Here is a 22335-nt window from a genome sequence, read left to right on the forward strand (position 1 = left end):
CTCCCGTGGCAAGCCACGACCCCTAATTTCGGGCACGCACCTTCGCCGCACGCAAGTGTCCTTCTTCAGACAAACTAGAAGTTGGGAGGTATGATATGGTACTTGTTTCCTAGCATGGCCTCCGTCGTGGTACATCGCATGCCTTAAGTTAAGGTACTTAAGGCATGTGATGGACGCGATGGACCCGATTTTCTGTGTTTAACTGGCTCAATTGCCGGTAAAACTGAAAATCACGTTGATCGCGTCCATCGCGGCCCCTAATAAGGGGCCGCGATGCGACCGACGCGATCAACGCGATTTCCCCATAGGGAACAATGTTAAAGTAAAAATCAGGTTGATCGCGGCCGTCGCGGGTCATTATAATGGCCAGCGATGCGATCTCACATAGGTGACAATGTTAAATGGGCCAATATGGCCCATTTAACATTGAATATGTTAAAAAAAGCATAGTTAATGGCCCCCCCCCAATTTTAAACGCCACCCCGCTACTGACGCGAACCCGAAGCTTGGCGAGCGCAGCGAGCCCACGAGGGTCCGCGGTACGCGTCCTCCGACCTTTTCATACCCCTACTATCCACGTCGGCGTGGAGCTGAGAATAAAAAGTGTGGCGAGCGCAGCGAGCCCCGCGAGGGGACGCGGATCCATGTGAAGCCCGCGATGGGCCTTGATACCTGTGAAGGTATCCGCGTCCCCTCGCGGGCTCACTGCGCTTGCCACGCTTCGGGCTCGGTGGTTCGCTGCGCTCGCCACACTTTCTATTCTCAACTCCACGCCGACGTGGATAGTAGGGGTATGAAAAGGTCGGAGGACGCGTACCGCCGGCCCGCTTCGGGCCGCTTCGGGTTGGCGTCTATAGTGGGGTGGCGTTAAAATTGGGGGCCATTTAAAACATCAGGGGGGGTTTCTATACAAACGGGGTGTTTTGGGGTATTTCACATTAAAATCAATGGAAAATCGCGTCGATCGCATCGCATGCGATTTGGTTGGCATGCGATGCGATCAACGCGTTTTTTTCCGACGCGATGCTCACAATCAAAATCGGTGGGGCCGTGCTAGGAAACAAGTACCTATGATATATATACACACACACATGGAACCCCACGTATAAATCATGCATTTGCCCCTGAGCAGGGTCCATAATACGCAGAAATCAAACGTGTAAATGAGTTAGCAAATATCTAGCAGTAGCTTCCTTTCTGACTTTGCAGGATCACATCACATAAGTTGAACATGGTCCTCATGAGGATCTCACTCCTCATACCAGTTATTTAGTAATGGATGGAGGATAGGCATTACAAAGCCCACATACTTCACTGACGCCAAAGAAACGAGTTCTGGCTGAGCTGCTCATTTTCCCAAACAGCTTACTTGCTGTAGAGCAGTATGAAGGAAGAAGCAGTAAAGCTCTTGCACATTAAGATAACACTGTACAATTGAGCACTGTTTTCCAGCTATCAGGAAAACCAGATACTGTTTCATTTACAGCATTGCAGTCTCTATTGTACATGACATTTATGGATGACAAAATGAATGAATGGATTCCTAACAGCCATTTACGACTGATCTAAATGTATAGGCCTAAAACTTTGCTCCAGGGCTTTTCTATCTTCCATCACACGGCAAAGGTCTCTGTGCTTAAATGACAGGCTTGTTATTTTCAATTTAAGACAAATGTTCAATACAAATTGGTGACTTCAAACACAATGGAATGGCCAGTGATGCGCACAGTCTGATCTACCAGGTCTGCTAAGTTACACATGGGCTGCAGCTGGGCGATTTTGACTAAGGGATTTTTGTCAAGCCAGCGGCCATCCCCAGCAGCAATACTCGCGTACAGCTGAAAAGACACTGCAGTGTCTAGCAAGAATATTCTTGCCTGCAGTGTCTATTTGGCCGACCGATAGTGTTGCAGCAGAGCCGTGCATCGCTATCGCCCACTGTGTACACACGGAGCGATTCAGGGAAACATTCTAAGCGATTTTGATGATGTAGTCAAAATTGCTTACTTAGAACAATCGCCCCAGCTGTACACGGCTTTAGTATTCCCTCCAGCTGTTAATACAGATGTTGCAAACATTGGATAAGAATCCATGATGCTTAATTTTTAACAAGCTACATTTACAAATCATAATTCGCTCAAACTCCTCTAGATTAGGTTACCTGGAAATAATATCATTAAAATATGATACCATTATAAAAAAAGAGCATTATTTGCATCATCCATCAAAGTGTAATGCTGACCGCAGGGTGGTGACCATGTTACTGAAGCGTACTGATACTAGTTGGTTGCTTGGAATGAAAACATGTTAATGTAAGGTCTGTTTATGCTAATACTTTGGATTTATCACTTCATCAAAAAGAAGCTTGACATGGCCAAGTACCCAAGACCTAGCACACCAAGAGGGGCTATTTGCTGCAGAGAGGGGCTGCAACATCTGTATCTAGGTCATTGTTCCACCTTTTTTAAGGTCAACTGCTTCCTCCTATTTATCAACACGAGTACCATGAGTGGTCTACAGAAGAAGGTTTTTCCACTTTGCAGAAACTGTGATATTATTATATATGCAAAACACACCATTCAGCAATCCTGGGCACCTCAGCAAAGGGATGCGGTTGTATGGTTGACTGTAAAAAGGTCAACAGTCATTAGGTCAACAGGCCAATGGTCAAGATACCGGAAAAAGGTTGACGTGCATTGAGTTGACACAAGAAAAAGGTCGACATGAAAAAGGTTCATGCAAATGGTCAACATGAGTTGTTCACATTTTCGTAAAAAAAAAAAATCATACTTTACCATCCCAGTGAACAGGATGGACGGGGAATATAATAGTGCAGCGAGGCACCGTGACCGAAGCATGAAGAGTGAAGCTAGCCATGCAAGGGGGCGAGGTACAGTTATATGGTGCCCATGTCAACATAGACATTAAAAATATGAAAAAAATTCATGTCGACCTCTTGTCTATGTTGACCAATAGTGGTAGACCTTAGGACTGTCGAATTTTTTACTGTCAACAAGTCAACCCATGCGTCTCTGAATAAGCCACAACCTATATTCACGAATCCTAGAAACAGCCAAGCAGCCACATGACATAATCCAACATGAGAAACAAGGACTTGGCCTTAAGGCTCACCTGTAAAATACCCCTAGCTGTAAAAAAAAAATTTGAGTTTGTGAAAAGAAAAAAAAATTGTAACATAATATTAAAAGTCTAAATAAATCATAGTGTACATTTAAATTATTTGTAATATCAACAAAAATCTTTACATACATAATTTCTAACACTATAGCCATTCCCATCCAACTAGAGATCTAAATGTAACATAAGTGCCATACACAGTTTATCAATTATTGCAATCTACATTCCTCAGATCCATCTAGAAACCACACAGGAAACCACATTTTGGAGAGACGAAAAGCCATTGACAGTACAAGAAAACTGACCTTTATAACAAGGTGACAAAAGCGTTTCAAGAACTTAACAGGAACTATATGATTTGCATCGATATCCCCCATTTAATTGTCCAAGTGACCCTGTAGTATGTTTGTCTTGGAACTTAAACAAACAGCTTCAAAAAGAGCAAAGCTCATTAGCAGCCACCGAGGGTGGTCACAGCAAAGGGACATTTCCTCTGCAAGTTATTTCCTTAACAATAGTTTTGAACTACAATGACCAATTCATTCATGCAGATTTTAGATTAGTAGCACCTACAGTAGTCACCTCTCTTGGTGATCATCATCTGTATATACGTCTAGTCATCTATATATATGTCTAGTGTCCGTGAGTCTCCGAAACACTGCCATCTGCTGGCAGAGAGTGAAACTACATCTCTTTCTCACACATGCACAAACACAGAAGGTAGCAGACTAGCTTTCGAAGCTAGTTAATCATATTTTCTCTAATGTAATGACTATAATAAGCTAGTTTAGATAATTCTCTCTAACAAGTATGTTTCATCAATAAAGCAATTCTACATATTGTAAGAAGGGAGATTTCTTCTTTAACACCCCTACAATAGACAAAGCTTACTAGGTGTCACCCCTTGTGCAATGAATAAGTGTCCTGTTTCAATAATAGGTAAAGCTTGTGCCACCAGAACTGACATCTCCCAGTCTGGTTTTCATTTCATTATTTATTGTGAACAAAAATGGAGCATCACCTTGGGGCAGTAATTACAGCATTATCATCTAATTAAAACATTGAATGTATAGAAACATTACTCAGCAATGGCCCAACCCGCTTCATACACAGCTTGCAATTCTATATTCTAATATTGGTCCAGGAAATACTTAGAAAAGTGTTTACATGTCAGCTGGACAGCCATATACAGGGGCAAACACAGTATATGTATTGGGGGGGATCTGAAGAAATTAGGCAAAGTAAAGGTGTTACCATAGCAACCAATAAGATTGTGGTATCATTTTATTGAATGCACTTTAGAAAGTCTGATAATCCTCCTCCTTAATACAGCTAATTTGGCACAGAAAGGAACACTCAAGGTCCTCCCTCATCTGTACATGTTCAGAAGGTTGTTAACGATGCGTGAGAGCACCTATCGTTAATGATATTGAGTATAAACCTCACTGTGAAAATATTTATCAGTTAGGGGTTACCTTCAATTATGGCAGTGTTATCACCAGCAATAACCACTTGTAGATAGGGAAAATCACTGTCAGAGAGCTTTGTGGCTCTTTAACACCACTTTCACATCGCACAAAATTACCGGGTTCATGCCGGTTCGACCCGGTAATTTGTGCGATATTAAAGGTTACAGCTAACCAGTAGCAACACAGCAATTTGAACCGGATAAGAAGAAGGGTTTTTACTGGTTCATTGCAGTGCAGTGTGAACGGGTTAATCAGGCCGAGCGACCTGTTTCCCGTTCGCACTATGGAGGAGGCAGCACTTGGAGCAGCGCTAGCTCTAAGAGCCGACTCCTACGCTGCCCCCGATGTGCCTCCACATAACATCAGCGAACCAGCAATATTGCCGGTTCGCTGATGCAATCTGAACAGACCACACACGCAGGGTCGCACCAGGACTAAACCGTTTAAAAGTCCCGGTACGACCCTGCATTTGCGGTCTGAAAGCAATATTAGAAATAAAGCCCCTCAGGATCATGATAGCATGAGGTCAGTAACAAAAACATTTTTTTTATTATTTCTATATAGCATCTGTTCCTAATATAGATATTTTGTATTATTATTATTATTAAACCAATGGCTTTTTTAACCTACTCTCTTAATTAATTCTTAATGAATCTGCAACTGGAGGTCCAATTGCAGTGAGAATGTGTTATGTCTCCAATGTTTTGGGTCTGCGCAAGCGCTTTGTCGCCAATGCACGTGTGCATGCGCCGGCTGCGAGCGCCACTGGCGAATTTTCTTTACGCCGATGTGCTTGCAGCCTGAGTGACAGGCAGGGGGCATTAGCTGGGTTCTGGCCAGTGTTTCATGGAAACGTGCCCATGGAAACACTGGGCGGACCCCAAGAAATGCAGACGTGGCCCAGCCTGCTTGGGGGGATGACGTCATATGACGTCAGCAGCCGCCTCAAATCCGTCGGCGAGCGGACATATGGAAAGTAAATCCGGGCATAATTTTCATACCGAACAGAGGAAAAATCATTTGATGGTGAATTCGCATGCGAGCAGATGTGTAAGCGTACATCTCTTTCTCACACATGCACAAACTGCCGGGGTAGGGGAGTGTCTGCCGGGGGAGGGGAGTGTCTTCCGGGGGAGGGGAGTGTCTTCCGGGGGAGGGGAGTGTCGTTCAGCTGTCCCACTTGGTAGCTGATGGAGTTATAACTGATGGCGATATAAAATGAACCATATCGCTGTAAATTGGTAAAATATTGCAGCCAAAACGATGGTTTGCTGGCAGTTTCATGGTACTGACATCTCCCTGTAACTAGTAATGTTCTCCTCTGACATCATCGCGGAATGAAGATAATCCCTTTCACAGCCATTTCTGGGCAGGATAAGGTAACGGTTTTTACTGAGCCTATGGAACAAACTGTGAAGCCACCGTCCCTAAAGAAGTTACAAATGCAGCTCTAAACACATGAATGAGATGAAACTTTCCCAGTCTCAATAAAGATGTTCCACAGTATGTAAAGCTCCCTGTGCATCTGCCAGCAATTACTACAGCACAATGACGCATAAGGAAATGCAAAGTCTGCCACTACAGTGACCAAGGCATCACTGATACCAGAGGGAACTGCATTACTCTCCCAACGTAGTTACTTTTCCCCAGGGGTGAATGAAATATTTCTCCATAGCATTGCTGCCCTGTAAAACCAAGACATAACTGTCTAACAAATACAAAATACTCACTTTATCAAAGCTCGGAGAGAGATAAAATTGTGAGCAATAAAGGGCCTGATTCAGACTTGCTCTCTCGGCTGCGTGTACTCGCGTGTACGGTAACACACCCCTTTGCAAGTGGCCGCAAGGAGGAAAAATCATTCAATGTTTGCTCACCATCAAATGATTTTTCCAGCCTTCGGTCTGAAATGTGAGTCAACACTTACTTTTCAGATGGCTTCTGTACTGTGAATTTGGGGTGGGCCCTGATGTCATGCGATGTCATCCGCCCATCCCAAGCAGGCATTGCCACGCCTGCGTAAGTGGGGGAACGCCCAGTGTTTTGTATGGTGACGCTAATGTTCCTCTGGTGCCGCCCCCTTCCCTCCCCTTACTGAGTACTCACCTTACATACTAAAATATGGATCGCCGAAGGTGCACCCAAACACCTTGGGGAGTGTAATACTACCCAAAGGTGTTCGCAGAGGGGGGTTGCATATTCGTGCATGTGCAGACTCCCCACCATCGAAAATGGTGCCAATTTCAGACCCAAACGAACCGATCTGAATTGCCCCAAATTACCAACAATCACAGCCTATAACATGTAAGAAGCAATGTTATCTCTCTCTCTCTGTGCTTTGATTGCCCCCTTTAAACACATGAAGAAAGAAAAGCTGGAAAATCATATTTATGAATAAGAAAATATTCTTAGTAATGACTTATTCTTACTAATAAAGAAGCCTTCAGCATTCTCCACTATTAGGTACTAAGAGCACTGGCTGTAAATATGAATGGGTTAACTGGGATGGTTACTATTGGGATTTGCAATAGGATCTGGGACAAATGCATGTCATTGACAAACCGTACAGGACAGTGGCAGCTAACTAATACCACACTCTGGGCCAGATTCTCTAAGCTTCAAAAGTGATAAAATGGAGAGTGATAAACAGCCAGCCAATCAGCTCCTGCCTGACATTTTTCAAACACAGTCTGTGACATGACAGGTAGGAGCTGATTGGCTGGCTGTTTATCACTCTCCATTTTATCACTTTTGAAGCTTAGAGAATCTGTCCCTGAACCCTGCAAGTTAAACTCATTGCTTCCAGAATGCTTAGATGCAGTTCTCAAATATTAAAAATGTGATTCACACTGGAAAAGAACAAATCCAGTTGTTGTTTTTTTCCATTTACTGCATAAAATGTACCTAGGTTCATTATATAGTACAGAAATATTCTCTCCACCAGAACACAAGTCCTATATTTTCCTCAAAAGTTGGGGATGGGAGACAATGGGGTTGAGCCTATTAATTGCGAGCTGCTGTTGCCGCTGCATTTAAACGCCAGCCACTGCACCCAATTTTGCAACCTTCGCAGGCTAGTTTCAGACAGAATTCGCTCAAAATTGCTCACTACCCTATGGGGAAGCAAGAGCTTTTTTGTGCAAATTCCGGCCACCGTAAAGTGCGCTCGCTGCTGCACTGATTCGCATTGGCGAATATATCACAAATAATGTCTGCTCCCAAAAATAAAAAGGATAGTGTATACATTTACTATATTTCGCCCTATATTATATTAAAATGATAATGCCTATACTTGATATCTTCACATATTATCAACTACCAATCTTTCACCTAAAAGGCCAATTTGTATTGCTGAAGCAAATAAGAATAAAAGTTTGGATAGCCTACAACAAGTCAATGGTCTGCATATGTCTCTTCTCAGCATTGCGCAAGCAGCGTGCTACTCTGTATTACATGTCCCAGACAGACACACCTTTTTCCAAAGGCACCAGCACCATAGCAAATACTGGAACCAACTCAGGAAATACCGCACAGATTGTACGTGAAAAATGTCACACAAGAATATGAAGTTATGTTATGTTAATTCATGTATAATAAATTATGTTATATCATTGCAAGCGTATTATAGATTGTAAGCTCCACTGGGGCAGGGACTGATGTGAATGTTCAAATATTGTCCGTAAAGCGCTGCAGAATATGTGTGCGCTATATAAGAAACTTAAAAAAAATATATATATATATATGTATGTATGTGTATATGTTATCCTCATCTACCAAATTGCAATACTGTACTATTATATATTGGGGGGAAATTTTGATTGTTTTCATATAGCAACATCCCATGTGAAATAGAATGCCCTGAGTAAGTTCCCCTCTAAATGTATTAATGCACAGACATGTAAATATTAGCCTGGCACATTGCTTCTCAGCTGTGGACAGTTTCTGCATTCCCGTAGAGGGCTCACAATGTGCAGTAGCCATCTGTAGCATGTAACACTGAATATCCCCAGCTAAGCCATACTGCAATAAAGAAATCACTCCTCACAACTTCTTCAAAGTATCCCCTGTCACTTTAAATGCCTTGACAATGTACAGTACATATCACAGCCACCAAAATCATCTTACCAGTTAATGTTATTGTGCCAAGCATAGCTCCTTCCTTTTGCGATCCTTATCCAAGACCCTTAGCCCCCTATCCAATGTAATGCTGCTGCTGGAAGGAGCAGTAGCTGTATTATTCCTTGTTATACGAGTGGGCAGCAGATGTCCTTGTGAGGCTTGCTTGGAAATGTGTAGTGTTATAGCAAGGTCCCAGCTAATTGGAAGAAAATGTATAACATCCTCCGCTATCCTTGGTGGGAAGTGTGGAATGAGAGGAAAGCTTCCTTCACGCTACCTATAACAACTTTCCTGAGTGTGAGCTGGTTGAGTGCACTGCATCACACCCCCTTCCTCCAACCCCACCCTATGCTATTGTCTACCAGCCCCCCAGACCCCAGGAGAGGTCTTTACATTGTTTGAGTTGAAGGTGGCTTAACTATGACTCACCCAGATCTTTACATCCAGTACATGACTGCACAGACTGAATAATGGAATAGCATTTGCAAATGAAAGATTACCCCCTTATCTTTTGAACTACTCTATTTACCATGGGAATCTCATTTTCTAGCTAAACCTGGGGGAATTAACAAATGTAAATCAAACTCGTCTTATAGACTTTTGTTCTTTTCATTTATTTTTTTAAGTAGATCTCAGTAGAGAAAATGTAGGAACTAAAAAATTCTATCCTTCCCCCGCCACAAAGTACACTTGTGCCAAATGGGAAAACAAATGTGTCCTTATGAAATGTGTGATGCGTGCAGTGTTTGTTTGGACCTGGTTATTTATATGAATAGATTACATTGCCAAAATGTGATAAATAAACAAGTATTTAGCATTGTGATAAAAACTCTTAGATGACAAAAACATTTGCATAATAGCGCTATTTTTATATTTAAAAAGTATTAAAAATTGTATTAACCCGTATAGTAATCTTTATTTTAAACAGATCTTGCACTTTGTGATGCAGTCCACACACTACATGCTATGGGCCCAAGGCAGACCCATACACAGGGCTTCCACTTCGCTGCTCGGCTGATTATCGAAAGACTAGTCATGCGCACAATATGCTGTAGACAAGCGCAGGCTGGCCTTCTCTGACCGCTTGTAAGGTGATTGACATGCAGCGGATATTTGAGGGTATTACGCCGGCGATTTCTGGGAGTGCCCTGGAAAACTAGGCATTTGCTGGCCGTTGGGAGGGTCACCAGCCTCCTTCTCCCCATGGCATTCGCAGTACCAAGTAGGTCTAGACGTACTCAACGCTGCGAGCAGGGGGAAAATCATTTGATGGTGAGTGATTTTCCCCAAGTGAGCAGGAACGCATTGCAGCCATAAATAGGGGCGGGGGTTGGAGGGAGCTCAGTATAGCAGCGGGAAGTATTTACCTGCTCGCTGGACTGCCAGTACTTGCAGCCCAGTGAGCAGATCTGCATTGGGCCCTATGATCTACATATGCGTGTCCCGCAAGGGTTTGTGAACTATTACATTTACAGCACATGGGTGTGGTTACAATCAGAGGCAGATTTAGATCTCATGGGGGCCCAAAGCAAGATACCGGTTTGGGGCCCTCCTTGCTCATACAACCCATGGCACTATATATTTGCTGTTGATTGCAGGTGGCATCTTCAGACGGCCAGGGTATCTTTATGGGGCCCCTTAGGGACTGCCGAACCCTAGGCAGGCCCCTTGAGTGCCTTGTGGGAAATTTTCCTCAGGGTAGAATGGAATAGAAAGAATACAAGTTGTTTGTTGCATGACTTGTTGGGGCATGCCCAGCGATTACTATGAGCTTACCCTCCCATAACAGTATTTTAAATCCACTTCCAGTGGGGACATAGACTCCAAGTTTATTGCATCTGTACATACATGCCATCTGGTGTGCCAACAGGGCAATGCCCTTAAGCCTTTCCCACCTAAATTGTGGGAAAGGCTCAACACACACACACACTACTGCTGGATGCCTGAACCTAGCACTGCCAGCAACAGACTGTTGTGTCATGAGCATGTGAAACAACCAATTTGTTTGTGCTACTTACAGTTTTACCCAGAGGGGGCACAGACACAGTATCAGATCACCTGTATGAACATCGGACACCTGAGTAAACTGCGGGATACTGAGGATGTCCGGAAAAATTAAACTGCCTGTGGCCAGAGAAGCAGCATCCAAGGACTCAGCCACTGCTGCCCCAATTTTGGAAAACTTCCACTGCCGCCACTCAGAAATGGTTGCAACACATCCTATTAAGTATTTTTACCTTACCCCTAATCCTAACCCACCCCTACGGCAGCCTATCCCTAACCATTCCCACCTGCAGCCTAACCTTTGACCCCACCCCTGCAGCCCTAACTTAACCCAGGGTTGTTTGTCAGGATTCCGTTCATCAGGATCCCGCTGTTGGGATTCCAACTGGCAGTATTTTGTCGGCATCCCTTTAGAGGAGCATATGTAATACACACAAGTGTAAGGGGATGAAACAGATAATACACACTGTTGAAGGATATGTAACAGAGAGAAGCTCTTGGTGGGTCAGAATCATTTATATTGTTTTGTCATATGTATGCATGAATGGGCCAAAAAAAACAGAAGCATGTTTTGATTCCCGCTCCAAAATAATTACGGCATCGAGTAATGTCCGACAAAAATGCACCTTTTCTTTTATTTAAAAATGCTGGTGCCAAAGGTTACATCCACCAAAAGACACGATGTGTGAAAATATCCGGCCCAAACCTCACCTTCTACAATTATTATCAACTGTATCTCAACTTTCACTATGCTTTCCTGTCTTTTTGGTTTTTTTTATGAACATGTTGAGTAGTGTGATTCATTCTCAATGATGCAAAATTTGATCATCCTGCAATTATTTCCTGCTATTCACTCACATACAACTTCCTACAAACACTGACACAACCAAACACAATCCTGTTATCAGCAGGTCTCAGGAAGTCTTCAAGGACTATTAAAACAGTTGAAATAATTCAAGGAATTACAGGAATACAAAATGTGTAAAGTGTCTCAATTTAACCAAAATACGGTACAGTTTATGCTTGTACTGTTCTCTTTCATGTCTACGGAAATGCCATATTTTTAAAGCAGCTAAAGAGGTAAACAACTGCCGCTTGAAAATTTAGGACATACTTGCCTACTTTTGAAAACTAGTTTCAGGGAGATTATAGTTGGTAATAGAATTTTGCAAAGCACCTCCATTGAGGGGGAATGTCATGCCCCACCCAAAGGGCGTTTCTAGTTCCATATATGTAGAGATTGTGAAAAGAGATTGTGAACGAGGCACCTAGAAGCGTGGCTGCTTACTGCTAGATCTGAGCGGAACTTGCTAAAGTGCTGGGAAGTGGTGCTGATGATTCAATGTAAATGTATCTATCTCTCATTCCTTTTTTCCCAAAAAATGTAACAGTGTAATGTGGGCTAGGTGAAATGAGGGAGATTTGTAAACTAATGAGGGAGAGAGGGAGATTGCTGCTATTTCAGGGAGTCTCCTCCTGCAGAATTCTTGGATAAACTTCCACACCCCCAGTTTCTCAGACCTTGTTATATTTACCTCTAGATGTCTTTACCTTATTTAAGGCAAATAACCTGCCTCATGCAAAGTGCAGTGTATGTAATATGTCAGACACAGATACAGAGGTGCTCATCGGTGCTGCCATATGGCGCTAGTCCCCTCTTGGAGCAGCAAGTCACTACTGTTACTCGGATACACTACACTGCGCCGTGTACCAGCTTATGCTGTTCAATGATCCAGGGGTGTGACTGATGCACGAGCATGGCTGCAGATGCATGCCCTTACCACGCACTCAAAGAAGACTTGGCAGCATGGCCAGATTAAGGGAGGGCCGACAACACATCAGGTGCTCCCACACACTGCGAGCAGTCACCATCCATGTAGTCAGCCTAGAAAGGATAGGGAACTCCCGCGAGGATAGCGAAGGCCCCTGAGATCATGACTGAGCTGGCAGCACTTGCTGCTTTGGTGCGTGTCCCATCCAGGGGAATATTAACAAAAGAGGAGACGTATGTGCATCCTACTCTGTCCAGGCCCCTTCCTCTTTAGCCAGCAGTACTGGGCACATATAACGAGGGAAATGGTGCAGCGGCCATTTTCCTGTGATTTGTTTAGAGGTTCTGCTATCTATGGGGTGAGTTAAATAAAAAAAAAAATAGGTGCAGGATGTGCAGTGTGTACTCAGAGGCCCGTGTGGTCTGTGCACATTGCACCCATTATAGATACAACACTGGTCCCATCCTGGTAGTAGAGTGTGTGGGGGGTGATGCTTGCTTGTTACTAGTTCAGGCCCAGACCTTTATTGCCTCAGGGCCCCCACCAGTATTAATCCAGCTGAACACATGCAAAATGATAAAGTTATATTGCGACCTAAAAAAAGCTTGCATACAATGGGGGAAATTTACTAAAATGTGAGTTCTGTTTTAACAGTATGTTGCTATGGGAAACCAATCCGATACTATCAATTATCTTCATGTAGGTGGTAAAGTAGATTGCCCAGAGCAACATCCTATTTGAACTAGAACTGCCAAGAAGTTTCCCCGAATGGATTAAAACATAAGAAAAGGTGTACCTACCATCTACAACAGCAACCTCCTCCTGATGACCATTTATACCTTCAGCCTGTAGACCTGCATCCACTGTGACTTCTTCATCTCCAATTCCATTCATTACGGCTAGCTTGCCATTTTTATGTAAAAGCTGCAAGAAGAAAAAATAGAAATTGAAATGCTTGAAGATGAACCGCAGACTACAAACATAGCAGACAACCCAGAATAGCTCAGGAACTATTCTAAACACTAGAGGTGGTAAATAAGTTACCATGGCAACGGCCATTCATTTTGTGCTTGTGCAGTGGATCTTTGAACCCAACTTGCAGAAAGTTAATATTCTTACCTGAATATACAGTAAGGATGCCTTTCATTTAAAACTATGGGGTCGATCATATTAGGTGCGGAAGATTCGTACTTGTAAATCATCACGGCACTTTACTGGGGACTGAATTAGCTTAAAAGTGTTCACACGTCCATAGGGTTTGCGAGCAATTTTAAGTGAATTCAGCCCAGCGTCCCCCATCCCAGCTAATAGCATAACTCTGTCATTCCCATCCCCCCCAGCATTCATTCATGGGCATTTAGGGAGTAGGGCTTAATGCTGTAAAGTGCCTGCCCCCATCAGGTACCTTGGCTGAGTCCGGTCAGTGCTCCCTCTCTCTCTCTCTCCACACCCTTTGGTTCTGCCCACTGTCTTTTGTTTCTTTCTCTCCCTCCCTGACGGCACTGTCTCTCCATATCCCCCCATCTCTCTCCCTGACATTTACTGTCATGCTCTCTATCTCTCTCCCTGACACTGTAGCTCTATCCCTGACACTGTCCCTCTCTTTATCTCTCTCCCTGACATTATAGTTCTCTCTCTCCCTGACACTGTCGCTCTATCTCTCACTGACATTGTTGCTCTCTAGCTCTCTCCCTGATATTGTTGGTCTCTCTAGCTCTGTCCCTGATGCTGTCACACACTTTCTCCCTGACACTGTAGCTCTCTCTATCTCTCTCACTGACATTATCTTTCTCTCACTGATACTATTGCTCTCTCTCTATCTTTCTCACTGACACTCTCTCTTCCTATCTCTCTCTCCCTGACACAGACACTGTCACTTAAGAGGGTAAGGGCCCTGTTGAAGACATTGGTTTGGAGCTCAAAATATCTAGTTCTGCCACTGCCTCTATATATGGACTTCTTAGACATTGAACTTTTAAACTCCACACAGACATAGGCACTCATCCACACTCACACCACTTATCTAAGAAATAAAGACGCGTACAACTGAATTGGGCTTAAAGGGGACGGCTTATTTATTTTGAGCAGGGGCGGCCTATTTGAATCTAACTAAAATTTATGTCCCTGCTCTAACTAAGGTGGCGGGCAAAGAACGGCATGCAAGATAAATAACATTGCTGGAAAAATAACAAAGTAATAAAAATAATAAACTCCGGATCTAAGGGCCTCCTGCCCTTAATTGCCTAGGACCGGCCACCTGCCAGCGTCCATGACAACGGCACAATTTCGAAGCGGACTTTTCAAAGGGGCCACTTGCCCTTAAGGTCAGGGGGTTGACCTTCTGCCTCTGCCCCTGACCTCGCATATCACTAAGGCAGAGCTCACCACTCTGCCCGAGTCAGCAAAAATTGGGCCACCTGCCCTAACCTACAAATGTCCGCAACAATTTACCCTATCCGAAGTAAATGATTGTTAAGGTCCAGATGTGGGCCCACCTGGATCGGTGATGCCCACATCTCGACATCAACCACCAGCTAAATGTAAATACGGCTCTAATTTAAACTACCGTTCTTTCCGCCAAACAAAATAAGCCGACAACAACTAAATGGATAAATGCGAACGACTTCTTAAAGCGAATTCTAACTAACAATTGGGGCGGGAGGGAGGGCAACGGTTCCTGAAGCAAGAGGCAGAATCTTCTGGAAGCAGGATCATCATCCCATCAATCTCCACCTCTAACTTCAAAACAGCCTATCCTGGACCATCATTCAAATCAGCCACCTGTCAATCAAGACAAGCCGAACCCCTGGGCCCAGATCCAGTGTGTGAGCTAAGGATTCCTGCCGATAGCCAGGTGAGTTTATGCTGTTTTCAGCCAGACAAGCTGGCTTCTACAGTCTTTCTATCTACTAATCATTTATCAGTGTGACCTGTAAGGCTGTAACTTCTATATTGTTCACTCAGACATTTAATGGTAGAAGAAAACATCATTAAGTACTCAACGAAGTCACACATTCTACGATATCATAGATCTACATATCATACAAATTATAATAAACATGTTAACTAAAAAATAGTAAGTATATTTGAGGGCACAAATCTTTGGTGCCACACATTTCGGCACATATTCTGTCTGTAAATTCTGGTTTATGAAATCCCAAATCGACACTAATTAAAGATGATTTCCAACCTTTGGACGTCCCTTCAGTAATCTTTCCGCATTTATAAGTCAGGAAGGTGCTGAATTCACTATAACTACATCTTTTCATTCCTATGGCTACAAATTAAGGCTAGGAGGAAGAGCATAGCAACATTATTTGTTATTCACGTGGATCGTGGCATAAGCTGCCTACACACCTCCAGCTAAAGGATTACTACCAGTAACTAACAAGCTTGGGCCAGGTGCACTAAGCTTCAAACAGTGATAAAATGAAGAGTGATAACAACCAGCCAATCAGCTCCTATCTGCCATGTTACAGGCTGGGTTTAAAAAATGTCAGGCAGGAGCTGATTGGTTGGTTGTTTATCACTCTCCATTTTATCACTAATTGAAGCTTAGTGCATGCAGAGACCAGAATGTCCGCATCTTTGAAACTGATCCCAACTCAAACGAGTGATTAGGGACACAGTAGGCAGGATTTAGCTGCATTGTGGTACTCTCACATGGGAAGTCTTTCAATGGAATCATGGGCTTTGCAGCATTGACAGGAAGTATAAATACACCATTTTGAAGACCTTTCCAATGCATACCATGGATGATGCCAGCTACAGCACCAAGTAGGGAGAGGGATGACCATGACATGCATACAACCGTGCATACATACAAACATACATGTTCATGCATTATGGGAACAATTCTGGGGGATTTGCATACCACTTTGAATTGGCTTTTTATGTTCAGAATGCATTAAAACATGAGTCACAGTTTATCAGTTAGAGTAGACACTGGAGTTAGCACAGTAATTGAAACAGAAGGAGCTAGGTAACAATAGCCCCTCCAAACACATACACACTGTGAAAAGGATGATTCAATGCTAAATAAAGGCATTAGGCTTGGGCTGTCCTTTCCACCTGCATTACACATCTGTGTGCTGTTAGCCATACAAACAGTAATGCGATCTGCTTACCTAACTTAAACCTATCTGCCTTATCATATTTCTATTAGAGTCACAGGGTGGTGGATGTTAATGGGACATGATCATTTCATTTGTCTGTAGTTTATATTAAAGCTTAAAAAGCTTTGGGTAGCCTGTATTTTATATATTATGCATGCATTTTTCAATACAAACTTTGTCATATTTGGAATTATGTCCCTTGATTGTAAGGTCTTTTCCCCCCATAAATTCGTATTACCTTTTATTCTGCAATAAATAGTGTGTACCTATATTTAGCCTAGTAGGGTCACATACAAACCAGAAATCTGGTGTAAGTGTCGCATGGAAATCCACAGCATTGTAAAAAAAGATGTTGGGGATGTATATTGGTATGGAACTCTGGGTATATACAGCAGTGGGTGGTCAACAGTGAATAGATTTAGCATGGGATGGTGACCATAAATAGATCGGAAGGGGTTCCGATCTATTCAATGTTAGCTGTTTTTTTTCAGCAGTTTGAAATGTTCCGACCTGCAGAAAACATGGTGGATTGACGGAATAGCCACTAATCCACCTGTTTCTGTCAATCTTAATCAGACATGAAAAGATTCCGAATTGAGGCAGGGAGGACCTCGCCGGGTGAGCAGCAGCTTTCCCGGCACTGTCCACACCGCCCGTACCCTCCTGCTGCCACCCGCACCCTCCCACGGCCTCCCGTACCCACCCACCGACTCCCCCATACCCATCCGCCACATTCAAGGCTCCATCCTTGCTCCTGTTGCTGCGCTCACCCGGTCCCACCGCAGGCTGGGTGAGCACCAATCAGCAGTCAAATCCAACATTCGGATTTGGCCACTGGATTGAATAATGGAAGCCGGATCCATTTCCAGCAAAATAATTTTGGAATGGATCCGGCATCAACTGAATATACCCCAATGGGGTCAATTTACTAAGATGGGAGTTCTTCTGAAAATGGGATAATGCCCATAGCAAGCAATTAGATTCTATCTATTATCCTCTAGAAGGTGCTAAATAAATAAGAAGTAGAATCTGATTGGTTGCTATGGGCAACCTGCCATCTTCAATAGAATATTCGTCCCTCCCGCTGTTGTGGAACTACACATCCCAGATTGCTTTGCTACAGTAATAGCATGGCCAAATAGCAAAACTGTTGCAGTGCATGCTGGGATGTGTAGTTCAGCAACAGCTGGAGGACCAAAGGTTCCCCATCCCTGCCATAGGCTAATCGGTTGCTTTCTAACCACACCAGAGTTGCGCACAGCTCTGTTGGTGCAGAGAGATTCTACAATTTGTAGCACTGCACTTGCTCCATGGCCAAACAAATGCAAATATGAGAAGTACCGGCGACTCAGAGATTTATGCAATGCGGTCATATCGCTACTTGCAGCTGCTGTTTGGCAGTGGGGTATTTGCACAAACACAAAGGCATAGGAGGATATTCAGTTTGAGCTGAGAATACATTGGGTGCAAAACATTTTTTATTTGCAATTGTTTGCAATTTGCCCGAAAACACACAGTTTCAGTGAACCGGTTTCTTTTCTTCAAGAGGCACGTGCCGCAAAATCCATACTAAAAACGCGGCCAAGGGTGGCATATCAGGGTTAGCAGAATAGCCCGCTGCAAGACAATTACCCCCAATCAATGGCCAGGGGTAACTGAATATCAGGCAAGTGTTCTGAAGTCATGTTATAAGCTTATAGTTGAAAATCCTCTGGATCACACGCAGAGATTTCGGACAGAATTCTTGCACCAGGTGAGAATGCTGTTGTGGCCTACTTGCCTGCCTGCATGCAACTCTGTGTCACCAAAAAGCCAATTTTTCAAATTAACACTTGCCCTGATAATATTTACAACATAGGTGTTCAATGTGCTTATACGCAAACAGTGAATTTGCTTATAGAATATCTATGACATAGCAGATTTTCTTTTTTCAATTACAGAAGCTTATATTTTTCCACGCAGTAAAGCCATTTATTGCTGCGGGCCACAAGATCTGAAGACCAATGCAAATCCCACTATTAGAGGTTAAAGGAAAACAATTTCCCTTTGTATTGCTAACTTCCTAAGAACTTTCTGAATAGACTACTGCTGAATATGAGCTAAGGAAGTGATGAATAAAGAGATGCCCCTATTTAACAGCATACCTCAGACCCGGGTTATTGCCGGGATGGTGACATATGGACCCAGGTCGAGGTGCGGTGTGAAAACACCAACAACTTATACCCCGTGTTGACCAACCTGGCAATTCAACAAGGCCTGAGTTATAAGAAGGGCTGAACCTTGGTCGTCCTCTGTAAAATAAACGACCTGGATTTAATGTGAAAGCGCCGTACCCGGGTCAGTGCCAGTACGGACCCATGTTTGTGAGGAAAGGGGTTCCATACAGGAAATTGTATTTCATTTACAGCTAGGGGCCTTATTCAGAACTGACCACTAATGTGAGAATTTGCATTGGATTGCGAGAAAAAAAGCCACCGCCCAAACAGAAAAAGAAAATGCCCCTTGCAAAAATGCTATCCACTCGCAAATACATAGGCAATTGCCGAAAGCTTGCTCCTGCGACCAGCTAATTACCTCTGTGGCTCCACCAGCAGAGGTTCCTTTTCATCAGCGACCATCTCTGGTCGCTGATGAAAAGGAGACACTGAGCAATATATTGCTCAGCCATATATTGCAAGCAATGTATGGCTGAGCAATATATCTCCCCCCGTGTGTATGCACCTTTACAATAAAATAGGTAGGAATTAAAAGCACTATATTTTAAGGGCTATTAGGAGATCACTACACTTAGGGCCTGATTTAGACCTGACCAGCGATTACAATGGGGCAGAAAACGGGAGCGCGCACCCGGCGATTTTTCGCTGGGGCACACTTCCATCACTGGCAATATGGTCGCCTGCGACCATATTCCCAGCGATTATAGCCCATATCGCCCCCGTGTGTACACAGCATTATGCATGAAAACCCAAATTTTTCATGAGAGAATACATCTGGTCCACAAAAATCCACAAACTTGTATTTTCACAGCCGCGGTTGCTGAAAACAAGGGCATTTATTGTGGATTTATCTCTGTCTGCCTGAAGCAGTTAAACCAAACAACCAATAAGTGCTGGCTTTCAGGGCTAATAGGATAGCACCAGTACGCTTATTAGCAGATGTAATTTACTGCTGCTGATTGCATACTGGCCTAATTCTGAATTGTCCATTTCAAAGAGATATTGAAAAGGTAAAAAAAATACTAGTAGCAAAAGTTTTTTCATGTGAATTAAATTAAAAACCTACGAAAAAGAACAGCTGGAAAAGTTGCCTATAGCAATTATTCTATCTATCATTAGATAAGCAGCTTTCTCCACTTCGGACATTTGCTATATCTCCTCCTTAAACAAACTGCAACATACATGAGACTTTTAGGTAGTCTTAAAGGTGCGTACACATTAAACGACACTGACACTGCAAATGATGCAATGTTGTCAATGATTTCCCTTGAACTGCCTGGAACTCCCTGAAAACTGATATAGTGCATACGTGCTAAACTATTTTACAAACAATATCATTAGTGATCACATTCCAGTAGTATGCTGTAATTTACAATATCCTCAGATTGACCTGCATGTACAGACGACAAAGGACATCACAAAAGACGTCACTAAAGACCCGTGGGAGCGCGCATCGTTAACAATATAGTTGCGATATGTCATTATTGTGCATATCATTTCAAATACATACCTTTACAGAACACAGAAATGTAGCTGTCGCTGGCTAAATAGATGTCTAAGTAGTTCTTGGTTCATTAGTTAAGTGGCTCTATGTCTGCCACAGGCTTACTAGTCCAGCTTTACTTTTCAAAGGCTATTAACTCAACACAAATCTAGAGAGAGAAGCCGTTAAAATCTTCTTATACAATGCAAGCATGTTCCAATCACACTGCAAACACATTACATATAGCTATATATGATTTTTACGGTTGGTACAGTATATTTATCTACTGTAGATCAGGAGTCCTCAAACTGGGTCCTCACGACCCCACACAGTTCACGTTTTCCAGGTCACCCAGCAGGTGCACTCGTTACTGACTGACACATTTTAAAAGATCCACAGGTGGAGCTAATTATTTCACTTTTCTGTGAGGAGACCTGCAAAACGTGCACTGTCCTGAGGACTGACTTTGAGAACCTGTGGTCTAGATCGTAAAGCGCAAAACGAAAAAAAAAATATCGCCACAAGCAAGGTCAACAAAAAAATGGTTATCATTTAAAAAAGTCAACATGAATTTATGAAAGGTTTTTTTTGCTTCAGTGTCGATAACTGAGCACATGGACCCCAAATTAGTTTAGCGCTTTGCTCGCCATACTTCACGCCCAATTGGAGTTCACATGTATGATAAAGTAAAAAAAAAAAGAAAGAAGGAAAATCCCAAAGAAACTCATGTTGACATTTTTATGTGTCAACCAGAAACATGTCAACAAATTGGTTGTGCCGATGTTTTTTGCCAAGCATCTGACCTAAGGCATGGTGAGTCAAGCAAGTCATGCGGGTAATTGGGGGTCCACATGGTCAGGTGTCAACACTGACACAATTTTTCTTTAAAACTCCTGACAACTTATTCATGTGTCGACCTTTTCAATGTCAACCTTTTCCCAGTGTCCACCTTGTGCATGTCGACCTATTGGGGTCAACCTATTGACTGTTGACCTAGTCATTGTCTGTACATTATACCACACCCGGGATCCCCAACTTTTCTATATTGCTGAACTGTACCATCATTAATCACTGCCTAAAAGCGTAGACAGCATTTTTCTCTTTGAGTGCCAGGCATTCAATATCACAAGCCAAAAAAGGTTCCAGAATGCCACATTTATTATTCACAACATATACAAACATTTATAAGATTAATAGATAAGTACTAAAAATGTTAGAGTCTTTCCAGTCTTTTCTTTTTGAAGTTAGTTTATGTTAGGCTGATAATTTGTAGTCTGGAGATAAAGCTCTGCTTCAGGCTTCTGAACGGCTTGACTGGGAGTAGTACTATTACTGAGGAGGAGTTAACTCACCAGAAGCCCATGCTCTGCAGGGCATGCAGGCCAGGCTTGGTTGGATTCGAAAGGAGTTTGGATAAGGTTTGGGTTCTACAGACTTGGGTTCTACAGTTTGGAGAGGTTCTATGTCTATTCTGTGTGGGAAGAAGGGGAAGTAGGAGGGGATGAGCAGAATAGTAGAAGAGGGACTAGCCCACCCAAGCCCTAAATCAGTGATGGCTAACCTTGACACTCCAGCTGTGGTTGAACTACACATCCCAGCATGCCCTGCTACAATTTTACTATTTGGCAAAGCTAAAACTGATGCAGGGTATGCTGGGATGTGTAGTTCAACAACAGCTGAAGTGTCAAGGTAAGCCATCTCAGCCCTAAATAATACATGCAAGGAGGGAAAATACCAATAGGAGGGCTCTTTCCCTCACCCTGAACTGTGAACACTTTGTTCTGCTCTGGTCAGAACGTTGGGAGGTAGGCCCGGTTCACAGCTGCTCTGTATGTACCACAGTGCACATTGCATTGAAATCATGTTTAAGGATCGGGACAGGTGCAGTCCAGCATGCCAGGCACAACCATATCAGAGGTATTCCAAAAAAATTTCATGTGGGCAGGAGGCAGAGCTGTCCTGAGGTCCCCCAATTATTAGTGTACCCATCCCAACATTTAATTCCAAAAGAAAGGTGAC

At 43.2% G+C, this 22335-nt stretch overlaps 1 protein-coding gene across 4 annotated transcripts in view; it reads right to left on the bottom strand.

The window, feature by feature from the left end:
• The window catches only part of AKAP12 (A-kinase anchoring protein 12), a 121078-nt gene that overhangs the window by 18944 nt on the left and 79799 nt on the right, over positions 1-22335 (bottom strand). For 3 of the 4 annotated variants that reach the window (XM_083176160.1, XM_083176158.1, XM_083176157.1), the window contains exon 2: positions 13303-13426. In XM_083176160.1, coding sequence (XP_083032286.1) covers positions 13303-13426 — 124 coding nt within the window. Of the gene's footprint in view, positions 1-8732; positions 9013-13302; positions 13427-22335 lie in introns of those variants that run through there. The other variant, XM_083176159.1, reaches the window with a different exon arrangement.

The sequence above is a fragment of the Crinia signifera genome, chromosome 3, assembly GCF_055691185.1.
Source record: "Crinia signifera chromosome 3, ASM5569118v1, whole genome shotgun sequence".
In the NCBI taxonomy this organism is placed as follows: Eukaryota; Metazoa; Chordata; class Amphibia; order Anura; family Myobatrachidae; genus Crinia; species Crinia signifera.